The sequence below is a fragment of the Acanthochromis polyacanthus genome, chromosome 6 (genome assembly GCF_021347895.1).
Source record: "Acanthochromis polyacanthus isolate Apoly-LR-REF ecotype Palm Island chromosome 6, KAUST_Apoly_ChrSc, whole genome shotgun sequence".
In the NCBI taxonomy this organism is placed as follows: domain Eukaryota; kingdom Metazoa; phylum Chordata; class Actinopteri; family Pomacentridae; genus Acanthochromis; species Acanthochromis polyacanthus.
This window is the reverse complement of record NC_067118.1, coordinates 15,662,062-15,676,256: the sequence shown is the minus strand read 5'-3', so window position 1 is coordinate 15,676,256 and position 14,195 is coordinate 15,662,062. Positions and strand designations below refer to the sequence as shown.

At 40.7% G+C, this 14,195-nt stretch overlaps 1 protein-coding gene across 5 annotated transcripts in view; it reads right to left on the bottom strand.

The window, feature by feature from the left end:
• cep104 (centrosomal protein 104) overlaps positions 1-14,195 on the bottom strand; it is a 46,201-nt gene that overhangs the window by 15,936 nt on the left and 16,070 nt on the right. For all 5 annotated transcript variants that reach the window (XM_022200536.2, XM_022200537.2, XM_051949355.1 and 2 more), the window contains 6 exons: positions 13,805-13,972; positions 12,812-12,985; positions 5,955-6,131; positions 2,559-2,759; positions 758-853; positions 400-487 (listed from right to left, as the gene is read on the bottom strand). In XM_022200536.2, coding sequence (XP_022056228.2) covers positions 400-487; positions 758-853; positions 2,559-2,759; positions 5,955-6,131; positions 12,812-12,985; positions 13,805-13,972 — 904 coding nt within the window. The remainder of the gene's footprint in view (positions 1-399; positions 488-757; positions 854-2,558; positions 2,760-5,954; positions 6,132-12,811; positions 12,986-13,804; positions 13,973-14,195) is intronic.

Here is a 14,195-nt window from a genome sequence, read left to right as displayed (position 1 = left end):
CCTGGCACCGCCAACTTTAACGATTTATTTAAAATTCAGTATTGATTTATTTTAAGATCGGCTACCTGATCTCTCATTTTGACCATGAAAACTAACGGGGAAAAAATCCTGAGCTGTAGAAAATCAGTCTATCAAATTTTATTTTTTCCAAAAATGAATTGGGGTCTATGGAGCAAAAGCTTTTTGGAGCCAGCCCGAGCGGACGGTGTGATATTGCAAGTTTTTGACACTTCCGGGTTTGCTACAATTCTGGAGCCAGATGCTACGTCCATTATATATACAGTCTATGATAGGAAGTCATGCTGTGTCCAAACTTATGGCCATGGCTGTACATACTGCCATGAGTAGGATCTGAGCGGTATCTTCTCTGATTCTTCCAGTGTGAATATGTGTACATACTTGCTTTGGCAGCTTTATGGGACTCCTTCTCAACTTTATGAGGTTCTTTTTTGGCCACTTGTCCTTTGGTGCTTTCATTCCCTCTCTCCTTCAAAAGTAGACAGAAAATTATGAATAGATGTCAGTTCCAGAAAAACATGAAATAACACAACTTGTCTAGTCAGTTAGTTTGGTATAAATGGTGGAATTACAGCATAGATATAATGAGAGAGTGTATATGCACAGTATTTTTGAATAAATACATGCGTGACCACCTACAGACTAAAAATTCAACCAAGTCTGTGTGAAGTCATGCATACAAATCAGCAAATGTTATAGAGAGGTGATGTAATTGCAGAGCGATGACAGCTCCACCTACAGTGATCTCTTTCAAGGCAGCCAGCTGCTCCTGAAGAGAGTGGATTTCCTCCTTCTCCTTTTGCCCGTCCTGCTGACCACCGCCCTTCTTCAAAGTCTGGATAACAAGTGAAATGCCATTAACCTATTTGTGAGATTTACTGTCACATTATGATACTCTATAACAGTATATAACATTCTGGCATCGCCTCATTTCTTGTTTGCTACATCGTCTTTTGTGTCATTGTTATCTTCTTTTAAATTGGCATAGGTTTGCACAAGCTCTGCAGGTTGTTGCAGCTACAGTGCAGCTGTGTTATTATTACTGCCATTATGTACGGTGGCCGACAGAGGCAAACACGCTGCAAACCGCAAAAGCACTGCAAACACAGAAATGATCCAAAACCAAAAACTCAAACGCATGAAACACATGCAAGAAAAAAAAAATGCTGCAAGAGAAACATGCTGCAATCACAGAAACGACGCAGAAGCAGACTTGCAAAATCACAAAACAGATGTAAATGAAAAATGCTGCAAACACATAAAAACACACACAAACCCCCAGAACAACTGCAAGAGAAAAACGCTGCAAATTCAATCCACAACGGAAGTGCACCAGACATGAAGAAGAAGAAGAAGGAGAAGCAGAAGAAGAAGAAAGTGAAAGTGTCTGATATTTTTTAGTGTGAAAAGGTACGTTTTCATTTAGTTTTAGCATCATGTTTTACTTGGCTGGCATCTTTTATACAATATTATTTTTATACAATATTATCGAAGAGCAGCGCACTTCCGTTGTGGATTGAATTTGCAGCGTTTTCTTTTTGCACCATAATTATGTAATAGGGACGCATAATGTCCAAAAGAAAAACAAAGTCGGTTACTGATTGAGTCGCCTACATTACAGTAAAACAATATCACATCTTATTTACTGGGTGTACTGGGATTACACTCATAAAGAACAAGGATAAACTTTAGCACATTGTGTCATATACAAATCTTATATAACAAATCTTAAAACGACAGGTTTATTGCAGTACAACAGGTGATGATGTGACAGTATTGAAAGGACATTATCTAAATTATACCATGAACAAACACATTTGTGGCTCTGGCATGGCTAATTAGTTGACACAGACGACTAAAAGCAGGATAATACTGTCTGTGCTGGCTTTGGCATTGGCAAACTGGTATCTGTCCAATATGAACCTCGCTTCCTTTCCTTGTTACCATCAGCTTAACAAAAACACAAAAAAACACAACAACAACATATAGCTTCTTCTGAAGAGCTCAAATGGAAGTTTCAGCTTTTCAGAGTGCTCCCATTTTGCTTTGTTTCACTCAAGCACAGTTTCACTTTCCACCTACCAGCTGCTTCTCACTGACAACAATGTTTGAAAAAAACAAGACGACATGATCATCAATATCCCCCGCCACATGTGATGTCTATGAGTCTATATCCAAAATAGTGATAAAGGGCCATAACTCTGTTAAATATTATCGCACAGGTCTCATTTTCAAACTTCATCAAGGTGTCCATGGTGAAAAGCTACACACTAAATTTTGTAATCCTAGCTGTAATAGCTTCCGAGAAAAGCTGTCCCCTTCATCTCGGACGCACGGACGGACGCCAAACCTATATCCCGCTTTTCCACTTCGTGGAGGCGGGGGATAAAAATGCACAACGTGAACACAGCTGGTAGTTAGATAATTTTGTGGCATATAGAAAATGGAAACTTCAGGTATTTGTAATACTCTTAACTGAGTGATGAAGACAGCAACTATCAAAGAGTCACTGAATTGCAGTGAAGACAAAAAACACTTGCCTGGGTCTCCACAAGCTTTCCGTCAATCTTGGCAAAGCCATCAAAGAGGGTTTTGTAGAGGAAGTTCTTTGGTGCCGCAGCATCGTTGGGTGGAAGGTAGCTAAGAGCAGCATTTCTGTGCTGCTGGTACATAGATAAGATGATGCGCACTGCCACCTCTCGAACCCTTGATGCACTGTGCTCCAATGCTGCCGTACAGAACTGACAGAGAACAACAAACGTGAATGACTAGATATTACAGTCAGGGTTCCACAGTAACCTGTTTTCAGAAATGTTATGTATACTAACAATCAGAGTTGTGTATGTGAGACTAAATTAATCCCTTGGCCATGACACTACAGGTCCCCAATCCACTTTTGATCCCTGCTCATGTGAATGTCAAAGAAACTGTGTATTACTGCAAACTGACCATATGGAAAGATTATTACACCCCTGGCATCTGTATATTGAAAATGAATTTAATTTAAAGTACAGTTCACATTTTCCTATTATATATTCATGTGTGAGCCAAGAGGAAATGATCTGTTATGTTCTAGGGTCTCTATTCTTGTTTTCTAAGAAGAACTAGGAGTGAACACATTATCACCATTCTAAACCCCTGCACTGACATCCAGTTAGTCATAGAATAGATTTTAAAGCACTGCTGCGTTTTAACTGTAAAAATCCATTCACAGGCTCAGGCACAAATAAATTCCTCACATGCTCGAAGAATGTATACCTAGGAGGTTAGAGGTTTGGCAAACAGTCGACAACAGAGATGGACATTGTGTTGGATTGTGTTGGATTGCTATAATGCTCTGTTTATTTACTGTTACTTGATACTCTATAATTGTATGAATGTTTTGTTGTTTGAATAAGCTTTGTTAAGCCTTTGTAAAGCAGTTCAATTGCTTCTGTGTTTGAAAGTTGCCATTACAAAATCTTGCCTTACAACAGAAGATATTTAGTCCTTGTTTTTTAACTTACAAAAGTCAAATATTAATGAAGCAATATTTGCAATATTTTCAATATAATTTCAAGTGCAAAACAGCCACAATGTTGAGAAAGTCCTTTCAGAGAAGTGGATATCATGAAGTAAAAAGAACCTAATGATATAATGACATAAGAGAAACATAATCTTTGTAAAAAAGAGTCAGAACACAAAGGCAGTCCCATCCATGGAGAACATTAACATCCAGAGGTAAACTGTGTACAAAGGCCACCCATCCCTCCCTCAACAAGCTTAGGGACAGCCTGCCATTATTCTCTGTTGTCTCTGCCAACCACCTCTCATTTTAAGGCAGGAAACTCAATCACCCCCTTCTTACATGCTGGTTTCCGCCTCAGAGAAAATCCCCTTGGTAACAGCGCAGGAAAAAGGAAAAATGTTTAAACCATAGCTGAGCTAACACCGTTGGGCTATCGAGAGGGACAGTCACATGAGCCTAAAGAGCCAAAAAAAAAAAAAAAAAAAAAAAACAGCAGGGAAGATTTTAGTTGGTGTTCAATGTGAGCCATCCTGAACACTCCCTCTTTTCTAATTAAAAGATAGATTGATTTTTCCAGGGTTAGGGTTAGAGTTAGTCAGACGAGCACAAACCATTTTTTGTTGGTTTGATTGTAGACATCCACGGGGGAAAAAAAACAAGGATCCAACGTCTTTTAAGAGCCTTGGGGATATGTCCCGATAGCTCAGTTAGCGTATCTGTGTTGGAGTTGCTCTGGTGGCTGATAAACCTCTTGTGGTTTCAGTTGACAAGGATTTCCTAAGCTGGGGGGTAAACTAGACCCATTTTTTGCAATTACCACAGTGGTTTATCAAGTAACTCCAAGGTATATTAAAAAAAAGCCAAAAATAATTGCTAATTCATTTTGTATTGAAGCTGAATTTCAGTTTAAACCTTGTGTCTCTTACATACTTATCATCAAGCTGTTTAATGTGACACTCAGGAGAGAAGGCAGGCAGTGGAACAAAGCACAGCCCTCCTACCACATCTCAATCCAGACTGAAAATGTTTTCCAAGCAAACAGGAGGCATCCAATACAAAGGGGTCAGGCGCTGCACAAGCATGCCAAAACATGCACACTCAGGTCACATAGTGCCACCTGTGTGTTTCTGCCTTCAGAAGGAGGAGAAATTTAGAGGACAAACCTAACAATTTGTTCTCACTGATGAAAGCCAAGCAGAGTCAAGGGGAGGGCTAAATGAGGGGATGGGAGGAAGACCGGTTGTAAAATAGAGAAGGGAGGACAGGACAGCTTGTTGGCCTGCCCAACTGGGTCGACAGTTGGACAGTTTGCAGCCAGATATTAGGTCACTGCTGGAAACCAAAGAAGTGCAGAGGACATTACAGTGGGCGCCAGTGGTGACAACATTGACTCAGCTGACCAAAACTTACTGACAGCTTATTGAGCTAAACTGAATTGGAATAGAAAGCCAGGGAGGGACTGCTCCTCTCCAGTAAGTCACACTAGTTACAAAGCCAAATGCAACTGAAAATCTGCTTACTTTAAAAGTAGAATAATACAGGCATCATACTGTGTGTATCTTATACAGCACATGCCCTATCATGTTGTAGTTGTTATTTCCAGACTGGAAAGAGCATGACAGTGAAGTTGAAACACTGCCAAAAAAACTGCAGTTGTTAACAGCTGAAACACAGCGATGTGTGATACCTGAGGCATTTCTTTACTGCAGTTCATTTTTAGTAAACAGATTCAGTTTTGAGATTTTGGGGGGATTCTAAAGCCAAAACATCCTCTAAAATGTTTACTTTTGGCATGTAAGAAAAGAATCACTAACCAACTTTAGACAGTGTGGCCCCAAATGTCTAGTTTTATACATACCCCATCCATGAATATGTAAGGGCTTCCTAGCATATGAATGACTTAAATTCATCGTCAGAGGGAGGACACAAGACTCTGTGTGACTTCCAGTGTTTTGTCATTATGCTCTAAGGGCACCAAGTGTGCATGCATTGAAAAACTGCAATGATAATTTGATATGATTTGCAGTGTGTATTAACAAAATATATAGATGTCAATCTACTGTTCATGTATGGCAAACATCCTGGGAACAGACTTCAAGCAGACTAGAATGAAGTAAGACCAATTATGCATCCATGGTGTCCGCAGCCTTCCATATTCGTGTCAGCAAGAGAATACCAAGAGCCTTAGAGTCAGAAGAAATCAAATTTAAATACATTTTTTTCAAGATTTTATAGAAATTATAGCTGCTGAGGCTGCTATATCAAATGCTATACTATGTCATTTTTGGAGTGTAAATTTGGGTTCGGAGGCAAACAAAATACATTGAATTCTGAAGATAATAAAACTACTCTCAGCCTCATCAGACTTAATTCATAATAACAACTAAAAGTATGGATAGACTCATTTAGTATGCTTTGGATCCCTTACCATCATAACATTTTCTAAGGTGAAGCCAGAATTGTCTGTACCCAGTTCAGCCAGCAGTTTCTCCACCATCTCAGCCCGACTCTGAGCCAAACGAGCTGGGAAGTTGGGTTTGAAGGGCTTCACCAGCTCACCAGGGATTATCTGCAAGGCCTGCACATCCTTCAAAACAGCAATTTCCTAAATGGGAGACATGAGAGAAGGGAAAAGACTTTGAAATTTATAGGGTTGAAATCAGGTGAAGTGTACACTTTGTACACTTCCACGTTGAAATGAAATAATATAATGGGCTGTAAGCCTGTGACAATTTATATTTGTGTGATACCACACATTCTAATTTATCACTCAACACATGCTTCTGGCAAACAGACAAGTCATGACAGAAAATGCAAGCGTACAATTGAAGTAAGTCAGAAGAAGGCTCTTTGAAAACCCTCTTTCTGTTATTTGCCAGTTTAACCTCATGAGAGGAGTGGAATGTATGTTGGAAACATGAGACAAACACAAAAAGTGTGATTTGTTTTGGACATGCAAATAGACATTCAATCATGCCTTGAATGGAGCTTTTAACACAACCCAAAATCCCGAAGTATGAGCTACTGAGCTAATGGACATCCTCCCTTTCTTGCTCAACACCACACACCCATGACTGAGTTAACTGCCACAGAGCCCACTATGTGCACATGTACAGTGTATGTCATGTCTGCATCCAGCAGCCCAGAAACACTTTCTGCTCTCACTCAGCAGTACACAGGAAAGCACCACTACACTGCACAAATAAACACCAGCTCTACTGTTTTGAAGCTGTACTAGTGGCTCTGTTCCAGTTACCAGTTTGACAAAGGCATTCTGGGCAGCTGGGGTGACTACAACATGACACTTTTTGAAGGCTGTTGCCGAACATGATAACACCCAAGGACACCTGCTTGCCCATCCTGTCTATTAAGCAGGCAGTAAAAGCATGCATTTTTTGCATCTAAATGCAACTGTCAATCTAGCACCCAACCAGGTGAGCAGTGGATGCTCAATTACAGCACCTAGCAAGATACATGTACACGTACCTACACAACAACACATCCGTTTCGATTCTTGCTGGGAACTTGTTTGTCATCCCTGTTTTTCTACAGTGTCCCCAATTAAATACTACCTTGATTTTGTGACTTAAGGATTAGGTGTGTTGCAGAAAATAAAGCACTGATCTTGTCCAGTTTAACAGTGCTGGTATTATATTTTTTCAATAAAGGACATTTGGTGGAGGCTGTTTAACATTTTTCTTCCAATCTTGACTTCATAAACACCAGTACTCTTTCTGCACATGTTCACCCAAATGAGCTCAGTCTCCCGAGGGAGACCCATAACTCTCTCATAGTTGGGAAGTTACAGTCTGTGGCTTGTGTTTTTTGGAAGAACTGCCTTGTTTCAGGGAAATAAAGTAGAAAATTCCCACAATACTGCCTCAACCCAAAAATATACAGATAGACCAATGAGAGCACCATAAGATAAGATAAGATAGACTTTATTAATCACAAAGGAGAAATTTAACATTACAGGGCTCTTAGAAACAAAAAACAGAGGAGTGCAAAAGTCACGAAAGTGCAAGAACAAGATAATAAATATTGCACATAATAACAACTACACAGTAGTGTTATACAGTCTGATGGCAGTGGGGATGAAGGACCTGCGGTAGCGCTCCTTCTTGCACTGAGGGTGTCTGAGTCTCGTGCTAAAGGAGCTGCTCAGCTCCACTACAGTCCGGTGCAGTGGGTGGGAGCTGTTGTCCATGATGGATGAGAGCTTGGTCAACATCCTCCTCTCACCCACATCCATCACAGAGTCCAGTGGGCAGCCCAGGACAGAGCTGGCCCTCTTGGTCAGCTTGTTCAGTCTCTTCATGTCCCGCTCTGTGCTGCCCGGGGCCCAGCAGACGACAGCGTAGAGGAAAGCAGAGGCTACCACAGTGTCGTAGAAAGTTCTTAGTAGAGGTCTGCACACTCCGAAGGACCTCAGCCTCCTCAGAAGGTGGAGGCGACTCTGGCCCTTCTTGTACAGAGCATCGGTGTTGTGGGACCAGTCCAGTTTATTGTTGAGGTGAACACCCAGGTACTTGAAACTGTCCACTGTTTCAATGTCCTGCCCCTGGATGTTCACTGGTGGATGTGAGAGTGTCCTTCTCCTGAAGTCGACCACCATCTCCTTCGTCTTACTGGTGTTGAGGCACAGATGGTTGCGCTCACACCAGTTCAAAGTCCATGATGACCGACCGATACTCCAGCTCGTTCCCCTCAGACACACGGCCCACAATGGCGGAGTCATCAGAGAACTTCTGGAGATGGCAGCTGTCCATGTTGTAGGTGAAGTCCGAGGTGTAGATGGTGAAGAGGAAGGGCAAGAGGACGGTGCCCTGGGGCGCCCCCGTGCTGCAGACTACCACCTCTGACTCACAGCCGCGCAGCCGCACATACTGTGGACGGTCAGTGAGGTAGTCAGTATGGGCAATCTTTCTGCCTGAAAGCTGGACTGAGTTTTGCACATGTTGGCATTAGGATTTATATTTTTTATTACTTCTATTAAACATACTGTTGGCATAATACTGATTTATACATTGCTCAAGTGCTAATAAAAAAGTTGTGTTGACCAGGTTGTTATCAAAAATGAGAACTAGTTCTCAACTAACTTACCTGGTAAAATTAAGGTTAAATAAAATAAATAAATAAAACCTGTGTAAGACAGGATGGTCTCGAACATTATCCCACACTGTGTGAACTGGGATAAACCTAAGGTGACTCATTGCTGACACATACGTACATGCACGCACATTACACGTTCTTACAAACACATTTAGTACTGAAGGTCACCCCATGTCCTGTAGACTTCTTGTGAGAACAAAAGCTGCTGTGTTTACGAACTGATAAAATACTGATGAGTGGAGTTAGTGCGTCACCTAGAAGCAGTGATAATTTATGGCTGAGATAGAGAACAGCAGATACTGGAGATGGGCACAGTCCAGAAAGTTACATATGAATCATACTGGGGAAGGTCTCAATTACAGTATCCGGGATCTTCTGATTAGAGGGATTGTGTGTCAAGAGGCTAAGGACATGCCTGTGCACCAACGAAGAGAGGGCTGAGTATAAACTCAGCTTCTTTCCAACACTTTTTGACCAATAAGATTGTTACACATTTTCATGAATGCACACTGTATACTGTGAATTTCATCCATTCCTGGGAAGACGACTACAGATTAACATTTTGTAAACAATAGACCTCTAAACAGCAATGGTCCTCGATATCACGCTACATGGCCTTGCAGAATAAACAAGGTAGTGTCTACAGATACGGACCCGTACCCGTAGCCTGTGGCCTACGGATACGGCACTTTCCCTTAACATAAATATTAATGAGCCAGACATAAATATTAATGAGCCGGCTGATGAACGCGCTTCGTGATTGGCTGGTAATCCGACGGACATAAATATTAATGAGCCGGCGACGCTAGCATCAACCAATAAACAACTTGAGCTGAGAGAAGCTGCCTGTCTGCCATCTCAAAAAACGAACATCCTCAACATTGGTATTCTGTTTACCTATGGTGGGGTGTGTCAACAAGGAACCTATCTTATTACTGATTAACACTTCCTGGTGCTGTCCATTTGCATGATGCCATTTGTAAGTAACAAAGCATGCTCAGTTTAATCACAGATATCACCTGTGTGTACATGCACATAAAGATCCAGCTAGCATACAAATCGACAATCATTTTGTGCTACAGGTGTGTTTCAGAGCTTGTGGCGTATATGTGCACTGATCTACTGCAAATGTTATTCACAGGTCACACCAATATCAGTATTATTGATTAAATTTCTTAAAGCAGGAATTAAGCCTAGGCACAGCCTATGTAGCACAGGTTATACTTTTTATAAAACACTGACAAAACACTAGATTTAAACCTAAAACACCTGGTCTATAATTACAAAGTGTTTTCAAATTTATATACATGACCGGTCAAAAGTTTTAGAACATCCCAAAATTTCCATTTTTTTCTTGGAAGTTATGCATATTAATGTCTCATTCTACTCTGAAATTAAAGCATAGAACAAATACACAAATGAAGTAAAATACAAATCAATGTAGAAACCAAAATGTATTCTAAACTGTTGACTCAAAGTATCCACCTTTGGCAGATATAACAGCTGAACACGCTCGTGGCATTCTTTCCACAATGGAAATCAAATATTCTTCAGAAAGTTCTTCCCAACTCTGTTGCAGAAGTTCCCATAAATGTGTGGCACTTATTGGTTGCTTGGCTTTCACTCTTCAGTCCAATTCATCCTAAACCAGCTCCATGGGGTTCAAGTCTGGCGACTGTGCTGGACACTCCATGTTTTCAAGCTTACCATCTTGTTCTTTTTTCCGAAGGTAGTTCAGGCATAGCTTGGACTTATGTTTTGTGTCATTATCTTGCTGTAGGATGAACCCATGACCAACTAGGAACATACCAGAGGGTACTGCATGGCACTGCAGAATGCTGTGGTAGCCGTTTTCTTTCATGGTACCTCTCACTCTGTGAGTCACCATCCCTGGATCCAGCAAAACAGCCCCAGACCATCACGCTTCCTCCTCCATGTTTGACAGTTGATGTCACAGACTGAGGAACCATCCTTTTATCTACTCAACTCTGTACAAAAATCCTGCATGATGAGTCAAAGATTTAAAATTTTCATTCATCAGTCCATAATACCTCCTTCCAGTCTTCAGTAGTCCACTGGTGGTGTTTCATGGCCCATGCAAGCCTCTTTTTCTTATTCTGGCGTCTTAACAATGGCTTTCTTGCCGTAGCTCCAATTCTTCTCTTCAGTCGAAACTGAGACTTCTTGCTACGACCACTATTAAGCTGTGCTTGAAGCTGTTGTCCTGTGAGACACCTATCACTAAGCCGTTGACTCTCAGAAACTTGTCTTCTGTTGTGGCTTTGGGTCTTCCTGACCTCTTTCTGTCAGAGCTTCCCCCAGTTTCAGAGTACCTCTTGATGGTGAAGAAAACTATACTCATTGAAACCTTGATTTTCTTCACAATTTCTCTGTAGGAAAGACCTACATTTTTAAGTGTTATGATGGTCTGTCTCTCTTCTATTGTTATTGCCTTTTCCTTGGCAATTTTAGAGCAACGCACTACTTTCTGCAGTACAATACTGTTCAGATAATGCTCTAGAGAGTATGGTGCCACGGTGTGCTCCAACACTACTTTTAAGCAGACTGAGGGGGTTGTAAGTAATCAAGAAAAGTTAGAACACCTGTAGGAACTGATAGCGCCAACTTTCAGAGCTTGATCAACCTCCATTACTGCAGAACAGCTTCAAGTTGTTCATCCATTTCTTGTTCCCTGAAAAGGCCTTTTGGCTTAATCCTAAAATATATATTATTTTTAAGTTTTGGGTAGCCGTACCTCTGGCAGGTCAGGCATTGGCTTGCTTGCTACCGAATAATCATGAAAACCGGTACTACTTGTCCCATGGGTCAGGCTGTCGGCGACTCAACCAGCATCCCCACCCTTCCGAGGGCGTGGAGTTTGAAATTGCACATCCTGGCAGAACTAAAAACAATATCTGACATAAGTCTGTGGTGGAACACTCCCAGTTACATGGGTTGAGACTCAACATCCTGGCAGATAAACACATCTGTTGCAAGGTTTATGGTAGACTGTGCCAGTCAGTGCATCGTTCTGTTTATCTGTTCTTTGCACCACACAAAGAACATATAAACTGACCTATTATCTGGTCTGTCACTGTAACAGATACCAAAGTCAGTTTGTCTTTGCTTGTCCTTGCCACTGAAAATACTTTTGTCTGCCAAGAATGTGATGCTAGTCCAGCAAGAGCTAGCAGTACTGAAATACTTTGCAAGCTCTTTCATAAAATGGTCAGTCAGAAAGCAACCTTTTTTAACCTCTGGCAGTTCACCACTTATTTGTGAATAATGTTTCTCACTGTGGTTCTCTGGAGTCCCAGAGCCTTAGCAAAGCCTTTGCAACCTCTTCCAAACTGACAAATGTCAACGACTTTGTTTCATATTAGTTCTTGAATCTCTTTAGAATGTAGCATCATGTGCTGCATTTTGAGACCCTTGAGCTACTTCACAACGCCAGACAGGTTCTATTTAGTCATGTTTAGGTTCAACAGGCCTGACAGTAATCATGCGAGTGTGGCTGGTGAGACTGAACCCAATTACCAAATGAATTTGGTCATTTGGTAGATTGGTAACAGGGCAATTATTTTTCATACAGGGCAATATTAGCTGAACAGCATTTTTTGTGTAAAAAATGAAATCTTCATTTAAAATTGCATATTGTGTTTTCTTGGGTAATCTTTGTCTTATATTAAAAGTAGTTTGATGATCTGAAGCTTGGAATACAAAGGATATGGCATTCATTCATTCATCATTCCACAAATTAAGTGTGATCTATAGCAGTCTTTCTCATAACACAAAAGTGTCTACCATCTGCCCAGTAAAAGCTGAGTCTGTTAGTGATTTTAATGGAAATCATATGACATTTTATGACCAATTAATGCAGAAACCAGGTCATTATAAAGAGGTGCCATATATTTTCAAGTCACTGTTCCATTTCAATTGTCAATATGTATTTTATGGTATTTTTTTCTTTATTGGTGCACAATTGTACTGCTTTGGTTTCTGTCAGGCTGTTTTGGTAACTGTTTCACATTTGTACAGGCGCCTCATTGAATAGGGATTATAGGGATAGGGATTATTATTGTATTTTTTTATAATATGACCGGCGTTTCACTTCATATTCCACATTACCATATTCAGTGGTACTAAAATAAACACGTCAATGTGTTACATTACCAGTATGAAGGAAGTGGCTGTAGCTCGGAGGCGGCTAGCAGAGTCTCCAGTCCTGGCTAGCAGGTTAGGACATGTCTGCTCCAAGCAGTGGGTCACTTCGGCCCGACCCAGCCCCAGACCCGGGATCAGCTGGCTCAGCATTAGCCGCAGCAGCTTCAGTGAGGCATGGAAAACCTAAGGGAAGAGACAGTTGAAGGTAAGCTCAAAACTTACAGGACAAAAGGAATTAAAAAAGAAGGAATAATAATAAAAGAAACAAACAGCAACAAAAAAATCCCACCAAGGTGATGTCACTTTGAAGAAGACTAGACTTAGTAATGCTTCGGTTGAGTTGGTTGCAAAGTATGGAAATCAGTAATTGTAAATAAAGGGTTTAGTGGAGTAAATGTTTGTTTTTTTTGTCCTCATTACAAGCAACACAGACTACCATTTAACTGTGGGAAGCAAAGATGCCAACAAAAATGCAGGTCAATTAAATTACCAGTACATTTTCAACATTTGTGGAATTTTGTGTTTACTGGGTAAATTAAGATAAATGGATATAACAAACACACAAGTGTATTTAACTTGACTAACTGAAGCACATTTGCAGAGCAGTAAATTAACATCCTACTGGAGCATTCAGTGTATCAATGTGGCTAGGAAAATAAATCCCTCAAAAATACTGCAGCACAACCCTTTTCACTACCATATAAGCTGTAAGTTACTCTCAGAGAGATAACAAGGCGATGCTTGTCAAAACTGTTTGTTTAAAGAAGGCAGCTCTGGGAGAGAGAACTGGGGTTGCATGTGATACAGAGCAAACACTTAATAGTGTGCATGTGTGAGTGTGATTTTATGTTTTTATAACATGGATGTTAGTTCTGATTGAAACAGGAATTCAGAGAACATGATATATAAAAGACTTTGACAGTGACAAAGTAAACACATTCTGGAGTTCGGAACATGGATGCGTTTCACACCTAGGCAATTTTCTTAAAGAAAATGACTCACAGATGTGACTTTATCCAGGAGGGCCTTCTTGACTAAGAAGACTGAAGCTCTTATCATGTTTCTCAGCTCCTCCTTGGGGGTGTTGGGTGACACCTCCGAAAGCTTCCTGCACACAGCCTGCAGAGCATTCTCTCTGTAGCACCAGGTTTTAGAATATGCCCCAGCCACCTGGAAAAGTGTATGGGGGGGAAAAAAAGCCAAGGGGTTGCAAAGATATTACACATATTAGATATGTGGGTATTAGAGCAGATAAAAATAGAGATTTGTGTATATAGTACTGTAAGTCGTGTGTATCAAGCACATACTACAAACCCATATATCCAGAGATTATAAATTTAAATATTTGTCTCACAGGGATCCTTTATAGGTTAAGACACTGAGTAGCCTTACG